Genomic DNA, 24,390 nt, shown 5'->3' on the forward strand with positions numbered 1-24,390 from the left:
GATTGTTCCAAAAGTAATGTTTCCTATTTTTTTTTCCGCTCAAATGGATCAGAGTGGATTGCAAATTGCATTGTTATGATGATTGGACTTATGCATTCATGACCTGAAAGTGTTGCAAATATTGACAGTGTGAGACTCTAAGAAAGCAATCCCTGTCATGGACATGTGTCAGAAGCAGGGATGCATGATTGAATTCCTGGCAAAAGTGCATTGAGAATGGTGGTGACTATGCAGAAAAATAAACTTTGGAGCACCAAAGGTCTCTTGTTTTAATGGTACTACTCCCATCTTCGTAGCTCTTTAACTTTTTGAGTTAAAATAAAATAGGAGGCTTTACTTTTGGAATGACTCTCCTAGCACTGATGCTACATGTTTACTTCTGCTCCCATCTCTAACCTCCATTTTTTATTTATTTTTTGATTATTTCCAATTTTCAAGTTATGAATAAAATAACGTTAAACTTTGTCTTTATGATTGTAACCTTTTTGGATCAAAATGAAATATACTTATCCAAGTAACCTGCATAAGCTAGAAGAATATTTACAGCGATGGAAATCTTTTTTCAAAACCCCAGGAGGATGTTGTGAACAGACAGACAAAAACTACAACTTTATAGATAGAAGATAACTTACCTGATAACATTGTCCCAGTCTTTAGCCATCCTATAAGCTTCCACTGCATCTTTATAATGACCTTCGGCTTCCTTAGCTTTGGCGTATTGGATACGGATCTTTGGAGAAATAATGTTTGGAAGCAACTCTCCCACTTTTATCCTAGAAATAGAGAAAAGTGAAAAGTGCAAGCAGTAAGAACATTATATACAAAGAAAAAAAAAAAATTATTAATAATAAAGAAATTTTTTAAAAAAGCCAAGAAATTTAGCTGAGAAGATATATCAGACACAACCGGGACTGACCTTCACTCTTGATCTGAAATGGAACACATACATCAAATCTGTTGCCAAGATAGCTGGAAAAATGGTTGGATCACTCTACCGCTCCAGTAGGTATCTTACTCCTGGTGTGTTCCTCTATTTGTATAAGAGTCAAGTATGCCCTAAAATGAAGTACTGTTGCCACATCTGAGTAGGAGCTGCTCGGCACGTCCGATCCTGCCTTGATAGAGTTCAAAACTGGTTTTGAAACTTAGTAGATGATGCCCTTTTCTCTTTTCTGTAACCCCTTTCCCACAGAAGAGACGTTGAGAGTCTCTATTATTATTTTCATGGTAAGACTTTGACTGATCTCCAATCTATAGTCCCCTCCTTGCCAAACTTTTACAAAAAACACTCCACTAGCTAGAACCATATATGATTTCCCCCATTTTCTATCTGTGCCTAAACCTAAACACATATTCCATGAACAAAGTTTTTTCCAGAATGCCCACCCGTGGAACACTGTTCTGCTGGCCTGCTTCCTAGTTGAATACAACATAGTGGCCTTCAAATCCAACGTAAACAAGTTCTTGTCGAGCAGTCCCCATAAATAATCAAATTCTACTCAATTTGCACCATTAACGATTACTATACTACCACCTTACATTCATTAACTCTTATTCTCGAATGGCATTCAGGCCTTGATAAGTGGTGACAAAATTTAAAAAAAAAACTCTTTTTGATAAGAATTTGAATGCCTTTTTACAAAATGGTCCACACCAAAAAAAACCAAAAAAAAAACGTGGAAATTTAACACAATTAATTTACATGCACATAAGCATTGGAAATAGAAAAGTGTTATAGAGATTTACCTATTCACTTGTAATGGATTTTTTGAATCATTATAAAAACCATGAATTTAATACTCTTGTAGGGAATTATCATGACTCAATGTGAGACTGTAGACTGTTTAACTTAACAGTCAGAAATACCAACAGCCTTTCTTTGTATTCACTTTCTTGTACAATATATTCTTTCAACCTAAACTTGTTTGAGCCTTTCTTTATGACCCCTTTCCTAGGGCCACAATAAGAGAAACAGAAAAAAAAAATATAATTATATTATTTGGATTATTCAGATTACTGTTCTCATGTAGGTTTTTATATTCATAACGTTTTGGCTGATGCAATCCTTCGCTTTCTTCAGGTGCATCTTTTTGAACTCAGGAATCTAATAGTTATTGAATTAGATGAATGCTTTGTATTCATTATAGGCTGCCCTAATGTAATAGCAGTAACGGACCACCATCCCATATTAGAAGTATTTTGTGATAATCTAACCAAGATACATAACTCCCACCTGTTTAAGCTTAAAGAGAAATCACTCAGGTATATTTTTACTGCTCATGCAAGTGGCAAAAAAAGTTTGATGTCATCTTCCACATCCATTGTATTTCTGTCGTCAAAGTGGTGAAATGGCAGCTGTCTTCTTTTTAATGACAATTTTCATAAACGTTATTAATTAAAAAATATTACAAATGCATTTGGGCTTTAAAAATGTCATTAGGGTTTTGTTCTTTCTTCAAGATATACAGTTATAATCAGCTAATGTATTTCTTAACTTCTGGCGTGGTTGCTACACTTACAAAATGAGAACAAACTCAGCACCACAGATGAATATTAACCAAAAAAAAAAAAAACTCTTCTTGGTTCAAATATGTTTTATCTCCTAACATAATCTTGTTCAATGAACCAGAATCAATCATTACTCTGAAGTCCAATCTGACTCTAAGAGACAGACCCTTTATTTACACACTATTTGCTTACAAAATACATGCTGTCAAACTGATTGTATACAAAACATTTACAGCATGAATAAATATGAAGATATGAAGGATTTGAAACATAAAAACTTGTTTAAATGATCGGATTCAGTATTAAATAACTCGAAAAGAGTTGATATGCCATAAAACAGAACCAACCAATCATCTACTCCTGAACACTTACAAGATGAGAAGAAACTCAACACCACTGATGAATATTAAGCATTTGTGGTATTCATTCTTGATTATCATTGGCTGACAATGAGACACTAGCAAATGGAAATTGGCGAATCCTTTCAATGTAATGATGCCATCTATTATAATATAAAAGCGAAAAATGTGTGTTTGTATGTATGTATGTATGTGTGTTTGTATGTATCGCAAAAACTTTCCACACGGGTCACGGATTTTCGCCAAATTGGTATCATTTTAAACTTCCAACTGTTATGTAATGAATGGCTGGAACCATCATACATAACTGAAAAGAAAAAACTTTAATAAAAGATTTAAAAGAGTGGGCATCGAATAATCGATTGTCTACCGGTTGAAAAGAGGAAGGGCTTACGTCATAAACAGAGAAATAGGACGACGATTTTTTTGTTTACAAAACAAAGAAACGTGACATTCCTCGTAAGCTCTGGAATTACAGATATTGGCATGAGTGGGTAATTCACGTGTCGCTCCGTTGAAGACAAAATCGAATGATCTTCTGAGGTCAAAACGTGACTTAAGAACGCATGTTCTATTATCTATCAACCGATTGACAGGACGCGTGGATAGAAAAAACAAAGCGACAAAATGCCAATAAAAACGGTGAATCAGCAGAGAGGAGAGCAGAGAGAGAAGAAACACGGAACAGCATGTGTTGCTGAAGACCGGATCGTTGAAGCGTCATTTTCCCTCCTCAGAGCACTGTGAGAAAACTTACTATCGCTGTGAACTTCAGAACCACCAAAAGAAAAAAGACGATCTGTTTTAAAATTGTAACTATATTGTAAAATATAATTTTATACAAAAACAAACACAATTGTGACTTACGTCTTTTAATGCATATTTTTAAGTTACAGCTGATCGTTCTAAGTGTCAACCGCTTTGTTTTCAGGTTCAACGTTGTTATGAAATTTTTGACAATTGACGAGAGGCAAGATAAGGAAAAAGTGCCAGTCTAAGGTGAGATAACTCACTAGTCTTAACTCGTTGTCATCACAACCGCTTAGTAAACAAGTGAACCTACGGACGACCGACGTAACTAAAACTGCTATGTACCACAGCCAGAAAGTCCTACGCACTATTACGATTTCCCAACCTGGGAGCCACCCCATAATACAACACAACCTTCGCCCAACAAATATCGAAAAATTGGCCAAAAACGGGGCGGAGGCAGCAAAAACCATTCTCTCATAATGAGTTCGCTTCTATGCATGCATCATACAACGTCGTAACCTGATTTACTTTAAATATATGAAAAAGCGACACAATTTCGGCGATGTCGTCTTAGCTCAGTTGCTTAGAGCATAGCCTCATTATCTAAACGTTTTGGATTCGAATCGTAGTGTGAGATTTTTTTTTTGATTTTTTTAAATTTTAATATTGATGGAGGATTATTTAAGCCATTTTTCACATGTTTTTTTGGGGGGGTTATTTTTCACGTTCGTTTTTCTGTTTTTTTACTTCGCTTATTCTTAGGTTTTAATTAACACCCCCCAACCCCGCCCGACCACACACACCTAAAAGCACCTGGGCAACGCTGGGTACCCCCCGCTAGTCTATTATAAAAACGATTTTCATGAATTATTGAAGAGGAGATAACTCTTGGTGAAAATCAGTAACTGGCAAAAAAGAGGATTATAGTCAGTTAACATACTTCTTAACTTCCAGTGTAATGTTACCGAAAGCAAATGACAAGGCAACTCAGTTTTTTCACCTTTATTGTTCTTCAGTATTTCTATTGTGAAGTGATTCATTGAAATAAAATATAAGAAAAGGATATTATTGAAAAACATACAATAAAAATTAACAAAAATAACACAATTGGTCTTTATTTGCACTTTTAATAACAAAATTAAAAAAATAAAAGTTTTTATTTTACTGAAATTTTGTAAGTTTATGAAATTATAAAACTGCTTTTTTTAATTAAAAAAATAAATGTATGTTTATGAAAGTATAAAAATAACATTGAAATCAAAATAACAAATGAAACTATTGAAATCAAAATAGCAAAATTTCAAACATTATTAAAAGTATCCAATACATAATATTCCCAAAATTTGCTCCTTGTTTCATTCTAAAGGTTTTTCTTTTTTAAAGGACTTGAAAATTTTTCATTGAAAGGAAGCTATTTAAAAACTTTTGTTTTGAAATTTTAAGATTTTTTTTAAAGACATTACAGATCATGTAATGGTTGCATAGTGGCGGTAGGAGAACAAACACAGATGAAGAGAGAGAGAGAGAGGGAGAGGGGAGAAAAAAGAGACAAATAAATGATAATTTAGATAATTCCTTAAACATAAGCTGCAATTTTAGCCATAGTTTTATAACTTTTTTGAGTAGCATCAGTATATAGGTGAATAAATACAATTGATCTGAACATAGTTTGTTTCAGTTGCTTGTATAAGTAAGTATAGTAAGATACAGTTTGGCAAAAATTGATGGAAGCCAGTGTTGATGAATGGATAGAAACTTACCAGTTTTTAGCCTTGATGTAAACAGAAGCTGCCTTGTCGTAGAAACCTCCTTTCTCATAAAGCAAAGCGGCTTCTGAAAATTGCTAAAGAAAAGCCAAACAAATATATATGTCATTTTTTTTAATTCTGACAGTTGTATGAGATTTATAGGTTCAACAGAAAAGGAATTTGAACATAGAAACAATTAGCATAAAAATGAAATATGAAAACTCATCATTTTCAAAATATATTTGGAAAATGGAAAAGAAAATGGAATAAAATTTAAAATCAATCTCAAACATAAAAAAAAGGTGAACACTTTGTATCTATCAAAAAGTGGTGATAACATCCATTTATTATATAAAAATACGTCCAAAAAGTCACTGAAGGGTTTTAAACTTAAATAAGTTTAAAACTCTCCAGTGACTTTTTGGACACTGTGTGTGTGTGTGTGTGTGTGTGTGTGTGTGTGTGTGTGTGTGTGTGTCTCTCTCTCTCTCTCTCTCTCTCTCTCTCTCTCTCTCTCTCTCTCTCTCTCAACAAGCTTATGGGACTGACCTTCACTCCTGATCTGAAATGGAACACATACATCAAATCTGTTACTAAGATTGCTGGAAAAATGGTTGGATCACTCTACTGCTCTAGTATCTTTCTGCTGATGTGTTCCTCTATCTATCTAAGAGCCAGGTGCACCCTACAATGGAGTAGTTGCCACATCTGGGCAGGAGCTGCTCGGCACGCCCTATCCTGCCTTGATAGAGTTCAAAACCAGCTTTGAAACCTAGTAGGTCATGCCCTTTTCTTGTCCCTGCAACCTCTTTTCCACATAAGAGACATTGAAAACCTGTCTTTGCTCTATTGCTATTTTTATGGTAAGTGCTCGACTGAACTCCAATCTATAATCCCCCCCTTGCCAAACTCTCACAAAAAATACTCAGCTAGTTACAACCATTATATATGATTTTCCCAACTATCTATCTGTGACTAAATGTAAACACAGATTCCATGAACAAAGCTTCTTTCCCAGAACTTCCCACCTTTGGAACACTGTTTCACTGGCATGCTTTCCAGATAAATACAACATTGTAGCCTTAAAATCTAATGTAAACAAGTCCCTGTTAAGTTACGCTTATCAATAATCAAATTCTACCCAATTCACACCATTAACGATTACTTCACTACCACCTTACATCACTAACCCTTATCCTCGAGTGGCCATCGGGTCTTGATAAGTGGTAACCTCCAAGTAAAAAAAAACATATATATATATATATATACACACACACACATCTGTGTGTATATATATATATATATATATATATATATATATATATATAAATATTTTGTGTACAGAAAGTTGTTAGATGAGACAAGTCATTGGTACTGTCGGTTTCAAGCCCAATAATACTCATGTATTAGCTGAAGAGAACTTGATATGGATATCTAAAACGGTCCTAATTATCGGGTTTGAAACCGACGGTACCAATGACTTGTCTCATCCAACAACTTTCTGTACACAAAATACAAAATATAAATATGCTCATATTTTTCGGATTTTCCTTTTAATTGATTTCTTTTTCAAAAATAAACTAATCATATATATATATATATATATATATGAATAATATATATAAAATAAAAATTACAATTAAATTTACCAAAATGATCCAAGATGGTAAAACTAAAGTATATTATAAATATCAAAGAATTAATATTTATAAAGTAATCTCAACGAGATGTAAAAGCTTGATAAAACCAAATAGGAAATAGAGCTTATAATAAGAGCAAACAGTTAATAAAACATGCTAAAAAAACACTTTGAAAAAGAGTTAAAAACATATTTAATCTGAAAAGGAAACACTTGATAAGTGGATAGTCCTTAATCCGTGGAGTTTCGAAGAAATACTTTCCTTCTCATCAGAGGGTAGGAATTAGCAAAATGCGGGATCGGATTTTGCATACAAAAGTATTTGATGAAACTACAAGTAAGTCAAAGATCTTACTTGATAACAAAAAGTGAAGCAGAGGGAATATGGTGAAGAAAAAGGTGATTACACGTGAATGGATAGTCTGGTGGAAGGTAAATAATCCAATGACGGTAAAATCTAAAAATATAACTCCAAGAAAGTTAATTGAGTTTCCATTTGCACAAGTAAAATCCAAGGAAATCCCGTAATTGGAAGATGGTCCAAAATAATCCAAAAGGCTGAAATCCATGGAATAATTCATAAATATGTACAAAGAAAAGAAAAGGGAAAAATTCCAATAATTTTAATAAAAGAAAAATAAGATATGCTTTTCAAGTGTTTCCTTTTCAGATTAAATATGTTTTTAACTCTTTTTCAAAGTGTTTTTTAACATGTTTTATTAACTGTTTGCTGTATAATATATATATATATATATATATATATATATATATATATGTATACCAATATATACATGTATGTATATATATATATATATATATATGTATAATAGTTGTATAGATTGGTTTCTTAGATGTAAATCCAATGAAACCTACGTGATTAGTAAAGAGTACTCAATGGAGGAAAGAACATGTATATAGTCTGTTTATTACACAAACATTATTGGTTACATATGCGAATACATGTTTCAGTGGAGTCCCAATTCAAGGAGATCTACCTCATCAGACCAAGGAAGGAAACATTATTGAAACGAGAATCAATGTTCAATTTTTTTTGTATATAAAAATATATCCGGGTGTGGTTTACACTTTGAAAGAAAGGAGGGGGGTGCATAGTTTATGAATATGGACAGTAAAGGTTTTGGAGAAAAATGTGGTAAATAAAGGGAGTAGGGGTGGGAGGGAGGAGGGAAGTATGATTCGGCCTGGTCGGAAGTATCCGTTTCATTTTAACTAGACAGTTGTATATTGGCCTTAGTGTTTGCTTTAATCTGAAGAAATATTATACCCTCATCAGTGCTGTTTCCCTATTTTTATTACACGGTGGGTATCAAAACGTTGTAGGTTAAAATCAAACATCCACATATTATCCAGACATATATGCCACGTTGCCTTGTTCAAACAGCACCCAGATTAAATGCAACTTATATTGGGGAATGGTGTTAAATGAACGATGTATATATTTTACTATTTGTGTTTGTGTCAGTCTGTTTACGGCCCGTGTCTAAGTGTTTGATGCATGTGTGTGTCAAATATGTATTTCGACATATCTTTTCATATGCGTTGTTGATCCTCTGTCTTTTGATCAACCTGAGGATTTCAGCTGTTCTTGGATGGAAGCTGGAACCTGTTGGACGAAGGCATTTCAAACTCCAAGATGATGATTTGTTTTTATATAGGATTTTATTCACTTTCCAGGCGTTAATATGCAGAAAAATGGAAAGTGAGTATCTCTGACCTCTGGGTTTCTCAGTATCCATTTTGAGACATGTCACCTCCCTTTCATGATTTGTGGAGACAACCATTAACCCATCCACTCTGCTCCATATCCGAATTTCAACTCAACTCTATGTCCAGCTAACTAGAACACGTGACAGACAAAGAGTTATTAGACTTTTCGCTGCAAACTTGTCTTGTTTACATCTTGACATGTTTTGACAACTTTATCAAAACATCCTTCACTTCGCCAGTTAGATAGATAGATATATTGATAGATAGATAAATAGCTAAATAGATAAATAGATGCATAGATAGATAGACAAATAAAAGATAATTTCTATTCTACTCAACCAACTATATAACATTTTAAGACTTCATGGTTGGTTTTTAATTTGGGGGTGGCACATTCCTTATCCATCTATTTTATTGATAAGCTCTATTTATTTGTTTATTTATTCATTCCTCACTTTTTCAATTTGTTTATTTCTTGTTTTTCTTATGGTAACTCAATATTTATGTTTAGTGAAGAAATTTAGATGGTCGTGACATTGAACATGCTAATGTTTCAGACAAATGGTCAGTTAAAACCAGAAGTTTTGTCAGGTGACTTAATAAATGGTTCCTTCTGTGGAAAGCAAACTCATCAAGAATTAATCGGTAGATACAAATTAGAAAATTTTTTTTAATCATTACATAAAAAGCAATGACTGTTGAAATATGTGTGTAATATTTTTTTTATCGAAGGGACAAAAATTATTCAAATGGAAATATGAATATGTATGAATAAGTAAAATATATGAACATATAATGAGAGGTTGAGGGAGAGTTAAGATATATTCCCAAATATGTCTAATGACTTACTGTGGTCTGATAGAAGTTCCATGTGACACTCATTTATATATATATATATATATATATATATATATATATATATATATATATATATATATATATATACTAGACTACCTGTGACCCATTGGGTCAGTATGCTATATTAGCTATGGAATTCATGTATGAGCGTGACACTTTAACGTAAAGAAAATAGTTTTTTTTTGACATAACAGAAACATTTCTATGAAAGTATATTAAAATGAAAAAGAATATAGATAGATTTCTATGAGTCGTTCTGTTTATTATAATTGATTAATTTTGAAAAAAAAAAATTTAGAGTTACTGAATTATAAGTGGTTGGTCATACTTATAGGTAAATGTTCACTGAACAGATACCATAATATTTATAATAGTTAAATTCAAATTTTGATATATCTGCTTTTTTTTTTTTTTTACATTGTTCATTTCTGTATTATGTTTAAGTTATTTTAAACCCCACTCTTCCCATGTTAAATAATAATTCTGAAATAATAATGTTAATATTTCAGCGTCCCAATTGTTCTTTTGTTTTTTGTTTATTTTAAACTCCACTCTTCCCATGTTAAATAATAATTTCGAAATAATAACGTTAATATTTCAACGTCCCAATTGTTCTTTTGTTTTTTTTTTTTGCGTTTAAATTATCCAAATAAACAATTGTTAATACTGTCTGCATTTATTTTTTTTTTTTACATCGTTCATTTCTGTATTACGTTTAAGTTATTTTAAACCCCACTCTTTCCATGTTAAATGATAATTTCAAAATAATAACGTTAATATTTCAGTGCGCAGGTCAAAATCTGCAAAAGAAGCAATTTATGTTTATTTGTTTACGTTGTTATGTTTTTTTTTTTTTTTTTACATAGGCATCACCACATTATCAAGGCCAAGAGGCCACTCAAGGATAAGGGTTAATGTTTATGTGTGCATGCGCAACCGGATGTCGTAAACCGGAAAGTGGGTTACATACATTGTTACAAGGTCATTTGAGTTTTATAATTATGTAATATATATACTCGACTACCCGTGACCTGTTGGGTCAGTATATATAATAGCTAGCTATGGAATAGTGAGTATACAGAATTAATGCATAAACATGATACTCGTTTCAGAAAGAAAGTATTTTTAACAATTACATAAATGGATCAAAAATATATATATATATATATATATATATATATATATATATATATATATATTATATATATATTTGTAACATAATAGAAACATTCGCGTGAAAGTATATTAAAATTAAAAAATATAAATAGATTTCTTTAGTCAACACAATACCACATTACTCTTTAAGCATGGCATACTTTCACAAGAAACACTCGTCTAGCTGTAAACACTATCAATAATTCCCCCCACTCTTTATCTGTGCCTAAACCTAAACGTAGATTCCATGAACAAAGCTTTTTTCTTAGAACTGCACGCCTGTGGAATTGTCTTCCGTTTTCCTGCTTTCCGGCTGACTACAATATGGTTGTCTTCAAGTCTAACGTAAATAAGTTCTTGATGAGCCGTTCCATATAAGTTATCGACTTTACCAAATTTTCATTACTAATGATTACTATAATGTCCAATTTCTACTGTACACTCTTTAACCCTTATCCTTGAGTGGCCTCTTGGCCTTGATAATGTGGTGATGCCTATGTAAAAAAAAAAAAAAAAAAAAAAAAAATGGCATAAAGCAGTTATCATAAGTCAACAGCTATAACTTTTACCTGTTTATAACAGGCTAAAAAGTCTATTGTTTGCATAATCTTCAAAGTATTAATAAACATTTGCAAGTAATTTTAATGTCTTTAAACTGCTAATTATGGAATCTAATGCAATAAAAGACTTAAAAATAGTTAAAGTCATAAAAAAACTTAAGCAAATACATAAAAAAGTAGCTGTTATTGAGTTTGGTTTTACATATATATATAGTAATTTTAATGTCTTTAAAGTGTCAATTACAGAATATATAAAAGAATTTCAAATAGTTTAAATTGTAAACACATTTTTTTTTTTTTGTTTGAAAACAATTCTAACTTGCAATGAAAAATACAAATAAAATTCGTAAAATGCTGATGTAAAAATAGCAAACGGCAATTTTGTTTTTAGTTGTATATTTTAAATGCGAAAAAAAAACTTAAGCTGAACAATTTTTTTTTGTTTGTAACACAAACCAATTAAAAAAAAATTGTTTTCAGTTTTATTTATTTTTTTATTTTTTATTTATATTCGTTTTGCTTATGTTAGGAGTGTAGAAAAATAAAATGTATAAATTTATTTCAAAATTAAATAAAATAAGAAAGGAGACAATCCTATAAATTTTTGATTATTAAAAAAAAAAAGAAGCTTTTATGGTTCAGTTTCTATTTATTTACGCATGTGCAGACTGGAACTCATAAACTGGATGGACGGTTTCAACATTTCAAGACCATTTGAGTTTTATATGACAATAGATATAATATAAATGTCTTAATGTTAGAATCGAAGTAAAATATTATGCGTTTATTTATTATATTTGAAGAATATTGGCTTAAAAAAATTTGTATTAATGAAATTTTTTGACAGACCTTTATCGTTTCAAGGATTTCAGCACATTCCTTTTGCAAAGTTCGGCTGGCTATTTTAGAAGCAATTTTGACTCCCCTGAAAATTAGATACAAATGATAACAAAAATGAGAGAGAGAGAGAGAGAGAGAGAGAGGAAGAGAGAGAGGGGAAATAGAGAGTGATGAACATCACATGAGTATCTAAGTTTGTGGCAAAAGATTGCTTTAAAACAATGCTTCCCAAACTATCTGCCCCCTTTCCCAGTTCACATGCCATGTGTCTGGTACCTCTTTCCAACACACAGACTAAGACACACTTATTTTAGTTTTTATAAAAATCGCTCCAGACAAGGTATGAAGCCACTTAATGTAAGAAGTTAAAAAAAAAAAATACTACTTCAAGGTCAAAAACTTGCCAATGATAAACGTTAGCTAGATAGATTCCAACCTAGAAAAGAGCATTTCTTCTTTTTTGCTAGAACCATCACTCATGGAATATGAGGACTAAAGGACAAAATAAGGGAAGTAGAAGTTACAAAGTTGCTGAAAGTAAACCCAGAGTTAACTTTCTAGTTTTCTCTGCTTCAATAGATAATTCTTGTTTATGGTTTTTGCAATCCATCGTTTCCATTTGGCGGGCCAATGTTCGAACGTTCTGTTCGAGTGTAAAAATAAATTTGCTGTAGCTGCGAACGTTTTCAACTCCCATAGGTCATCTTCAGGTGAGTGATGAATTAAAAATTTGCGTTTTGTGAATTTATTAACTTATTTAAAGAAAAATCGATTAAAATCGTTTAAAAACACTTGAGCATACTCTCTACACCTTCATATTGAGCATCATTAGTTTGTTTATGCGAATGAGTAAGGCTTCTATGATGGAGAGGTGCAGGTTATAATCAGAGATGGCTAAAATGGCAGTATTTTTTATTAATATATTCCTGAACTCATTTTTTGAAGGTGTCGTGCGGTAGATGAAGCTGTTAAGAGAAGGCAGGTGACATGTAAGCCGGCAAGAAATACTAGTCCTAATCATGTTGATATATGAATTGTTTTTGGAGAGACACATTCCTCTATAGAACATTTGAAAACATACATGGCATTACTAGCTTTTAGTAAATTGCCATTGGGTATCGGGTTATTGCGTATTAGTAAGTTAATCAGTTTGGATTCTTTGTAATAATCGCAGTTAGTTTTTTTTTTTTTTTTTTCTAAGGGGAGAAATGTGTTTATATACGATACTTTTTATTATTTTTTTTTGTCAATTTTATAATTAGGATGCATATGATTACAGTAGAATAGGTTATTATCAATATTATTGTTATTAATGATTTTTTTAATGGCGGCTTAAATGTGTTTAATTTGTTGATTGATAATATAATTTGGGAGGTTGTTATTAAGAAGGGTTTGTTTTATATGAAAGAGTGCCTTATAAAATATTTTGTTAGTCGATGAATTGCATTTGGCTTGGTGGATAAGGTTTTTCACAACGGCCATTTTATACCTATAATGACATTTACTTTTAAACTTAAAAAGACTTGATTCTTTACTAGCAGGAGTTAATCAATTTAACAGGTTCGGCTTTAATTTTTATATTGAGGAATCGTGTTATTTATATTTATTTCATGTGTGAAATTTAATACCAAATTATTTTTAATTGCTTTTTTGATTATTGTTAAGTTATCTAAATTTTTTGTTTAATACGAAATTATTTTTAATTGTATTTTTGATTATTGTTAAGTTATCTAAATTTTCTTTTTAATACGAAATTATTTTTAATTGTATTTTTTATTATTGTTAAGTTATCTAAATTTTCTTTTTAATACGAAATTATTTTTAATTGTATTTTTGATTATTGTTAAGTTACCTAAATTTTCTGTTTAATACCAAATTATTTTTAATTGTATTTTTGATTATTGTTAAGTTATCTAAATTTTCTGTTCAATACCAAATTATTTTTAATTGTATTTTTAATTATTGTTAAGTTATCTAAATTTTCTGTTTAATACCAAATTATTTTTAATTGTATTTTTGATTATTGTTAAGTTATCTAAATTTTCTGTTTAATACCAAATTATTTTTAATTGTATTTTTGATTATTGTTAAGTTACCTAAATTTTCTGTTTAATACCAAATTATTTTTAATTGTATTTTTGATTATTGTTAAGTTACCTAAATTTTCTGTTTAATACCAAATTATTTTTAATTGTATTTTTGATTATTGTTAAGTTATCTAAATTTTCTGTTCAATACCAAATTATTTTTAATTGTATTTTTGATTATTGTTAAGTTATCTAAATTTTCTGTTCAATACCAAATTATTTTTAATTGTATTTTTGATTATTGTTAAGTTATCTAAATTTTCTGTTCAATACCAAATTATTTTTAATTGTATTTTTGATTATTGTTAAGTTATCTAAATTTTCTGTTCAATACCAAATTATTTTTAATTGTATTTTTGATTATTGTTAAGTTATCTAAATTTTCTGTTCAATACCAAATTATTTTTAATTGTATTTTTGATTATTGTTAAGTTATCTAAATTTTCTGTTTATAATAGTATGTTATCGACATACCTTACATAGATGGAAGGTTTAAGAATGCTATTAAAGATTTTAGTTCCCAGGTTGGTCATATAGAATTTGGAAAACAATGGGACTAGAGCCAAACTCATTGAAACTCTGTCAATTTGGATATATAAGGTTCTGTTGGGGCCATAGAAAGGGACCTCAGTGGTGCTGGAGATTAATAATTTGTGTATAGTCTGTTAGAATTTATTTTAAGTGAGAAGAAAGTAGGATTGTTATCTAAATATTAATACGATAGCGTGTGTGTTATTTTCCATGTAACGCTTAATTGTTATGTACTTCCACTTCTTGTGAGAAATAATTTTACCAAGAATTCTCCATAAGTTTTGGTTTCAGTTTCGATTAAAGCTGATGGCTCTGAAGTCATTTAAAAATTTTTATAAATAATTTTACTAAGAATTCTTCATAATTTTGGTTTCGGTTTCGATTATAGCTGCTGGTACTTAAATCCTCTATTTTTTGCTAAATAATTTTACCAAGAATTCCTCATAACTTTTGGATTCGGTTTCGATTATAGTTAATGGAACTCCAGTAATCTATTTTTTAAAAGAATTTTCTCAAGAATCTATTCATAAGTCTTCGTTTCGGTTTCGATTGTAGCTGATGACACTTTAGTAATCTATTTTTTTTTATAAATACTTTTATCAAAAATTCTTCATAAGTTTTAGTTTCAATTATGGCTAAAAAAAACTGAAGTTATATATATATATATCATCATCATCATCATCATCATCGTCTATGTATTAATACGATAGCGTGTGTGTTATTTTCCGTGTAACGCTTACATCCGTGTCGTTTAATTTTTATGTACTTCCACTTCTTGTAATAAATAATTTTACCAAGAATTCTCCATAAGTTTTGGTTTCAGTTTCGATTAAAGCTGATGGCTCTGAAGTCATTTAAAAATTTTTATAAATAATTTTACTAAGAATTTTTCATAATTTTGGTTTCGGTTTCGATTATAGCTGGTAGCACTTAAGTCATCTATTTTTTTTTATAAATAATTTTATCAATTCGTCCAGTTTTCGTATATATTATTAAATAGTCGTGATTTTCAAAGTAAAAAAAAAGTATTTAGATGCCATCAGCTGGAATTGAAACCGAAACTGTAGCATTCAAAGCTAGTGACGTTATCACTGTACCAATGTGACACGCATATAAACTAATTGAAAATTAAAAATTAAAAATAAACTAAGATGAATGTTCAAAATGTTTAATGATTTTTTAAATTTTGACCTATTTTTGACCTCTTAAAACCAATTTTAACCATCTAAAGACCCTTAGAAGAACAGACCATAAAAAATCCAATCATTTAAGGCTCCTAGTGCTACTCTGCGGCTTTTAGTTTCAGAGGAGATAGAGTTTGAAAATATGGAGACAAACAAACAGCCAGACAGACAAACAAACAGACAAACAGACCGACCGACTGACATACAGACGTATAGCTATTTATATACATATATATATATATATATATATATATATATATATATACACATATATATGTATATATGTATATATATATATGTATGTATATATATATATATATATATATATAAGGTAAGTCGCTGACATACTATTATTAACGGAAAATTTAGATGAATTAACGATAATCAAAAACGCACATAAAAATGATTTCCCAACTTTATATATCTCTTCTCCATTTGAACTCTATATTTTTATAACATTTATGAGAGTGTTGCTATATTAACAAATACAGTTTAACAACAGACATATAACATTTACAACAAAAAGGGACAAATAACTGTTCTCTGTGATTTTAACATCGGGCCAATCGGAGAAACATACATGGTCAGTCTTTGGCCTTGTTTTATGGAAAATTGCAAAGATTCATTCCAATGAATCAACAAATCTCAGCAACTTTTATTACCAATGTTTTTCCATTGGAAAGTTGCAAGGCTGGTCCTAGACTATCGCCATTTCTGATCCCCATCACAATCTGAAGAGTGTCTCTCTCTCTCTCTCTGATTACCAACTCGGTTTGCTCTCTCTCACTCCCGATTCTTGACTAAAATGATGCATGTCTTTCAAGCTCTACCCTAAAGTCCACATCATCTTAAGTGACATTTATGTAATGCTATGTCAGACTCTAGAGGTTAACTTATTTTTTAAATTATTGTTTGTGTTCTAATATTCTTTTCTATTAAAACATCTTAACATGAATAATTTTATCTGTAAATATTTATCTAAAAATATCTAAGATAACTTTAAAAAAAAACGTTTTACATCTGCAAACATCAGCCATTTTATTGGGTTAGCATGTATTGCTTCCTGTCTTGATCATGTCAGCAGAATAAAAATGATATTCAAACATTTGAGCCAAAATCCTAAAATAATAAATAACTTTTGAGCTTGAGCTAAGAGTAAAGCATTCGCATTTCTCTTATCGCTATAATTAGAATTAAATTTACACAAACCAATTAAATGGGATATTCAGTCATCTAAAGCAAATTAAAGGGTGTAACTTTTAAAATGATATGTTTATCTCTCATCTGACATAGAAGAATACTAATAGAAAATCAGAAATATTTGTTGCTTAGTTAAATCTAAATGGTAACCAGAAAAAGGTAATGAAAAATAATGTAAATAATCTACACGTATCCGAATGTCTCTAATACAGATAGCCATCCGAGTCAATCCATCTATTAATATAGTTGCTCTTAAAAGCAACAGCATATTTAAAAAATTTGATTAAGTGTTAATTTGGTCAAAATTAAATTCTATTAAGCTTCTACACTTATTAAAAAAAAAAAAAAAAAAAAAATCGCTGTGATGTCAAATTTAAAGACTTGTATTCCTTGTAAATCGAGTCAAATATTAAAAAGTTAAATAATTTATTGGCCAAAGACATAGAGATGCCATATATGATGAAAAATTATTTTAAAAAAATGATGTTGGAAGTTTATTTTTCTTTTTATATTTCAATCAAAAGATTGACTAAGGCACGAAACGTTGTAACTTGTAAACACAATAAATAACATTGTTGATTGCATCCATTCATTTGTTAAGATTTATCAGTATTATATTTAAAAACAAATGGATTCTCCTGTTGATCCCGACATATAAGGTTCAAGCAACAAAGTTGTTCGGAAATCCACAAAGATATATTTGTTTATAGTGGTGAAGGCTTTGTGTAGAACCAACCACACCTTTTGGAACCATTGCTAAACTCAGTCAGTGCAAATGATTGCCACAAGACAGCGCAGACAGTAGACCTCAGGTTTTACATCAAAGTTTTCCTTCTGGATACGTGTCTTAACAAAGGCTGGAGGTGCATCTCCTCCAGTGGTTTTAAACATGGACTCCAGTTACTAACCTAAAAATGTCTACATCTCAGCCCAATATATACAGTATCTTGTATTCTGAAATGGTCACTCATTTGATATTGGCCAGGTTGTTGCTTAACTTTGCTGATCTAATGAGAACTGGTGTGTCAACGTGATTATGCTATGAAGATAATTTATAGAAGGCAATATAATGCAAACGTGTAATGGTAGACACAAATTGGAGTAAATTAATATATGTAGCGGTAGAATGAGTTACGCTGGCTCTGCATTTTCATTGATAATGTTTCTCATGCCATGTTAAGAAGGCAAAGTCACAGAACATAAGTTGAGGCATTGGTTTTTCACAAAGAGTTAGGGTCCTGCAGTCCCTAGTGATAGTACTGCTCTCACTCACCAAAGGCAGGTACTTCAACTTGTCTGACATATTTGCAAAAACTATCTACATCTAAGACAAAGTATAAAAGCTGTCCTTAAGAGATACTCTAAATCATTTACTGACCTCTCAATGTCTCCCATACGTATGGACATACGGGCCACTCCGCCTGCACAAATCTTGTCATGTTCGGCTTCATTTTCAAGTTTGGTAATTCCTTGTTTGTAATGAGTCAGAGCATCCATAAATGACCCAGTCAGTTCCAACTCTTCTGCATATTCTCTTGAAATGAAAGGAATGCTTGATGGATCCATTACTTTGGCCAACTGAAGAGCACTGTCCCACTGCAAGAGATGCTTCCTCATCTTCGAGGGTAAAAAAAAAAAAGAATGGAAGATATATTTTAGAAAATCACATTAGGTTCTGGTCAGCAATATAGGAATTTATAAGGCACACATAGATTGGTTAATATGGTTATGATCACTTGTCTATTTAAAGATCGCATGGATTGGCCAAAGTTTGAAATCCAAACACTTGTCTACTAAGATCCAAATGAACAAGCTTATATAAAATGAAATGTATAGGGCTCTTGTTTGATTTCTTTTTTTTTTTCCCCTATTATGGTCGCTTGCCTTATGGCACCAAGCTCGAGACATGTCTCCTCACCCATGGAAAAAAGAGCAACAATTGTTACATACTCAAACATGGTACACATGGTAAAAGGGCACCTTTTCAACACTAAGATAAGTTCTGTGAAAGCAGGACTTCACAAACTCCTCTTTTGTATAATGTTTCTGAATTTTTGAGATGAGGATTGATAATATATATTATTTGGATTACTGTTCTCATCTTGGTTGTTATTCTCAACAAAATTTGAGCCACTGTAACCTCTGACCTTCTTCAGGTGTATCTTGACAATGGTGAAAAGAATGTTTTTGTTTTGTTTTTTTTGTTTTGTTTTTTCCAACAAAGCATAGTCATTCAAAATATGTGATGTGTTTATGAAACAGAAAAAAAATCAAGTTGTTATGATTAATAAATTAATAGATTATTTGAATTGTTCTCAAAAACATTGTTACCACTTTTGTATCAATTTGGTTTCGTACCGATTTAATATGATGTTTCTGAATGTTTTAGATGAAGATTAATAATATGGATTATTTGAATTGTTTTCAAAAACATTGTGAGAATAACAATTAAGATGTAAACAGGAGTCCAAATAATCCATACCCTTTATTTTGTATGTTTATCTATTTACACCTATCGTTTGTATATCAATTTTATTATGTGCATAAGTAAAATTGTTCAATAGAGCATTTACTAGCACTGCCCAGTCGTAAAATGTGCTTAAATATATTTTTATTTATGCAGATTTCATATTATTATAGAGCCAATTCTCTACAGATTATTACATTGTACCCAATATATAATCGTGGGTTCAAAAGTAAAAAAAAAAAAAAAACAAATCACTTGGGGGTCATCAGCTAAAAAAAGACAAGAGTTTCAGGGAGAGAAAAGCAACATGGTGGACGTCGCCGGACATTCAATGTCATCTGTAATTAATTTAATGTTTCTGCCACAAATAAATTGTATTTAAATACAATGAGCTTGCCTACTTGTTCTATGTTATCCAATAATCCTGACATCACAAATTCTCAGTTCGATACCGCTTCAGATATCACTTTAATTTCATGTCCAGCAAGGAAGTTGTTGGAAAAACTAATTCTTAAGAAGACAACTCATGTTGCTTGTGGTGCATCGGGAAACAAGATACAACTAATTGGTGAGTTGACATACAACGTCTCCTTTAAAGGAAAATAATTTTCAGGTGTGTGCTATGTTTCTGATGCATCAACCCTGAATATCTTGGTTTGGATTTTATTGAAGAACTTGATCTTTTCAATCCTTTCAATATTAATGCTGCAGTAAATGCCAAAACACATTTTACGAACATACTTAAAGCAAAGTTTAGCAATGTTTTTCAATAAAGTTTTGGATGTTGTTCTAAAGTTAAATTGACTTTAAAACTGAAGGCAAATGCAAAGTCAGTCTTCAGCATCTGGTACCATACACAGCTTTAGCAGTAGAAAAGGAATTGTATTGCCTACAACATGAAGGAGTAATTCAATCTACAACTTACTCATCCTGTAATTGTGAAGAAGGCTAATGGCAAAGTATGCCTATGTGCAGACTTCAGCACAGGACTAAATGACAGACTGGAGACACATCAGTATTTACTACCTGTACCGGAAGATCTGTTCTCAAAACTCAACGGTGGAACTTTTTTTGCAAAATTGGACCTTGTAGATGCATATGTACAAATGGAAGTTGATGAAGATTCCAAAAATCTTCTCATTATTAAAACCCAAGAGATTATTTCAATTTAACCAACTTCCATTTTGGGTCAAGTCAGCTCCAGCAATATTCCAACAAACTAGTCACAGGACTGCCAGGAGTTTTTGCCTACATCGATAATATTCTCATTACAGGCACATCCCATGAGGAACTTCTGTTTTACTTTTGTGCTGGATCAAATTCAACAATATGGATTTCATTTAAGACCAGACAAATGCAAATTCTTCCAAACTTCTGTGAAATATCTTAGATTGATATTTGACAAAAATGGTCGAAAACCAGATCCGGACAATATTCAGGCAATAAAGCACATGGCAGGATGTTGCAACACTATGATCTAGTCAAGCATATGCAAAGAATCATTTGATAAAATCAAAACACTTCTTAGTTATGATCTATTGTTGACACATTACAATCCATCATTAGACATTACTGTTGTGACGGATGCTTCAGACTATGGAGTTGGGTCGGTAATATCACATATTTTTACTGATGGAAATGAAAAAAGTCGTTGACACTTACTGAACGAAGATATAGCCAAATTGAGAAAGAAGCCCTAGCAATTATCTATGCGGTAAAGAAATTTAACAAAATGCTATGTGGCCGGCAATTTACTCTGATCACAGACCATCAGCTCTTAATAAGTATTTTTGGTTTCAGGAAAGGAATTCCAATTTATACAGCAAACCTCTTACAATGCTTTTAGATTACAATTTTTCTATACCAAACAAGTACCAACCAGGCAGCAAAATTGGCCAGGCAAATACGTTATCCAGACTCATCTCTTCTTATCAAAAAGTAGTGGAAGACACAGTCATCGCTGCTATATCTGTGGAACCTGAAGTTGTTTCTGCATTTGTTTCCACAGTGAGATTGCTACCTGTCACTTCAGAGATGATCCAGGAGGCTACAGACGCAGATCCATTATTACAGAAAGTTGACATTTTCATCGCAAAAGCTGGCTAAAACCATGCACTGACCAGCACTTTTAACCATTTGTTCAGAGAAGATCTTCTTTATTCGAGATCAATGGAACACTCCTTTTTGGAGGATGTGTTGTCGTCTCATTCAAACTTTAGAACAGGGTTCTCAAGCACTTCCACTATGGACATCAGGAAATCAATTGGATTGGCACATGGCTATGTGTATTGGCCAAACATGGACAGGCAGTTAGAAGAACTTGTAAAAAGTTGTGCTAAATGTCAACTGGTTGCAAAGTCTTCTTGGAAAACAACATTGCATGCATGCCAGAAATGCCTTGGTCACGACTACACATGGACTTTGCATGAACCAATTAATGGACAACATTACTTAATATTGCTTGATGCTTACCGTAATGTCCAGAAGTCTTCCAGATGAACCATACCACCTTAAATGAAACTGTAAAGAAACTACAAGAAATTTTCAGCAGGTTGGGCATTCCTGAAATCTTAGTTTTTGATAATGGTACTGCATTTACCTCAGTAGAATTTTCTGACTTCTGAAAACAAACAGTATTCAGCATATAAGCTCTCTACCTTTCCATCCACAATCAAATAGCCTAGCCAAACGCTTTGTTGACACATTTAAGAGAACACTCTTGAAGTTAAACGGAGAAAGAAACTACTCGAGAAATCATAGAAATATTTCTAAGTAGCTACAAAGTTATCCCAAATCCAAAATGCCCAAACAGAAAAGTCTCCTGCTGAAGAACTGATGAACAGAAAAATATGTTTACCAATGGATGCTATTCGTCCATCATCAAATAATCTTTCCAAGAGAAATAGGACAATGGAGAACTAATTCAATCGCCATCATGGAGCAAGGTCACGTAAATTCCTACCAGGACAATCTGTATTGGCAAAAGATTGCCACAATTGTAACGAAAAATGGATACAAGGCCATATAATACATTGTTCTGGTAATGTAATTTATGATTTGGTTCGTGGGTTGTTTTTGTTTTACGGCATATCAACCCTTTTCGGGTTATTTAATGCCAAATCCAAAGATTTTGAAGAAAATTCTTTTTTAATAGAATATATTTGTTTTCACGCCGGTTTCTATTTAACCCATAGTTGGGACCCTAACAGGTACTACCACTCCGGGTCAGAGTGGACCTGGGAGCAATGGTAATTAAAGGGTGGCTCCACACTCCCCAAAGCCCACAAGCTGGGGCCCTCACCACTGGATATAGTTTAAGGTCATATCCAGGACCCCCATTGAGGGACTTTTACCCTCTGCAGGGGGGCAGTCGGCGTATTCTAATGCCCCACTGACAGGGCCAATTTATGATTTGAATGTACAATCATCTATTTGGGTCAGAAATGCAAATCAACAATCGCTCATATCTTCCAAAGAGACAATCAAATAACACAATCATTTCATTAAATATTTTACTGGACACATTTGAATTATCTCAAAGTGTTCAAGCAACATGCAATAAAGCAAGTCTGAGAAGAAAGGTCCAACCCAAAGGATACAATGAAGGTGTAAACCAACTTTAACTCTAGAAATAGACCCACATCAAACATCCTACAAGCATCATATTTCAAAGGGAGGTGTTATAAGTGATAAAAGGGGGAATAATTCTAAATAAAGAAAGTAAGAGTTATCGCCTCTTATAGATCTTTGAAAAGACTAGAGAGTTCAAGGAAGAGAAAAGCAACATGGCGGACATTGCCGGACATTCAATGTCGTCTGTAATTAATTTAATGTTTCTACCACAAATAAATTGTATTTAAATACAATGAGCTTGCCTACTTGTTCTATGTTATCCAATAATCCTGATATCACAAATTCTTCAAACACAATACCTTAGAAAGTTAAAAATATAAAAATATTGCTAAAGTAAACTTAATCTTGTATTGATATGAAATACTTAAATTTAACGTTATCATATAAATATCATATTTTTATATATTAACGTGGCTTGAATTCAGTTTCGTGTCTAACTTTACTATATTAGTATTATTCAATCAGAGCACTTTTTTGTGTGGAAGGCATTTCTAACAAACTTTTTTATTCTATTGTCACACATTTTTATCAGTCGGTGTTATAAACTTCAAGGTGACACTGGAGCATGTTCCTGTCTCACTCCTAAGCAACAACTTAGCATGAGATGAATGACCCAGACTGAACCCACATTTTAACTCTGTTCTGATTACCTGCTTTCCAGCTGACTATAATCTGATTGTCTTCAAGTTCAACATAAACAAGTTCTTTATGAACCGTCCTCCTAAGTGATCCAATTTACAAAATTCCCACTACTTATGTTTACTATGCTAGAATCACATTGACTAAAGTATACCCATTAATCCTTATCCTCGAGTGGCCTCTGGGCCTGGATAAGTGGTGATACCTGTGCAAAAAAAAAAAAAAGTACAGGCACATCTACTGACTCAATATATATATTTTGTAATTTTGTTTACATAAGTCTTTAAAGCCTGTGCCCATTTTGTTGCTTAAATTGTACAAATAAAATTGATTTAAATTGTAGATGAGGTAGTTTGTCATACAGGAACCAAATTCTCCACAAAAGTGGACACACAAACACAAACAGATGATCTTAAAGCAAACACGATTATTGCCCTTTAACTCTGGCAATATCATCTGTGGGAACATGCCAACCGGATGCTAACGTCTCCAGCATAAAAG

The 24,390-nt window shown here is 31.8% G+C and overlaps 1 protein-coding gene across 1 annotated transcript in view; it reads right to left on the reverse strand.

Moving 5' to 3' along the window:
* The window catches only part of LOC145253575 (WD repeat-containing protein 19-like), a 144,236-nt gene that overhangs the window by 32,733 nt on the left and 87,113 nt on the right, over positions 1-24,390 (reverse strand). Inside the window, exons 22-25 of the mRNA XM_080112947.1 lie at positions 18,529-18,767; positions 12,158-12,233; positions 5,381-5,463; positions 633-773 (exon numbers count right to left, since the gene is read on the reverse strand). Of these exons, the coding sequence (XP_079969073.1) occupies positions 633-773; positions 5,381-5,463; positions 12,158-12,233; positions 18,529-18,767 (539 nt within the window). The remainder of the gene's footprint in view (positions 1-632; positions 774-5,380; positions 5,464-12,157; positions 12,234-18,528; positions 18,768-24,390) is intronic.

The sequence above is a fragment of the Euprymna scolopes genome, chromosome 3, assembly GCF_053919585.1.
Source record: "Euprymna scolopes isolate OS-2025 chromosome 3, ASM5391958v1, whole genome shotgun sequence".
Lineage (NCBI taxonomy): Eukaryota > Metazoa > Mollusca > Cephalopoda > Sepiida > Sepiolidae > Euprymna > Euprymna scolopes.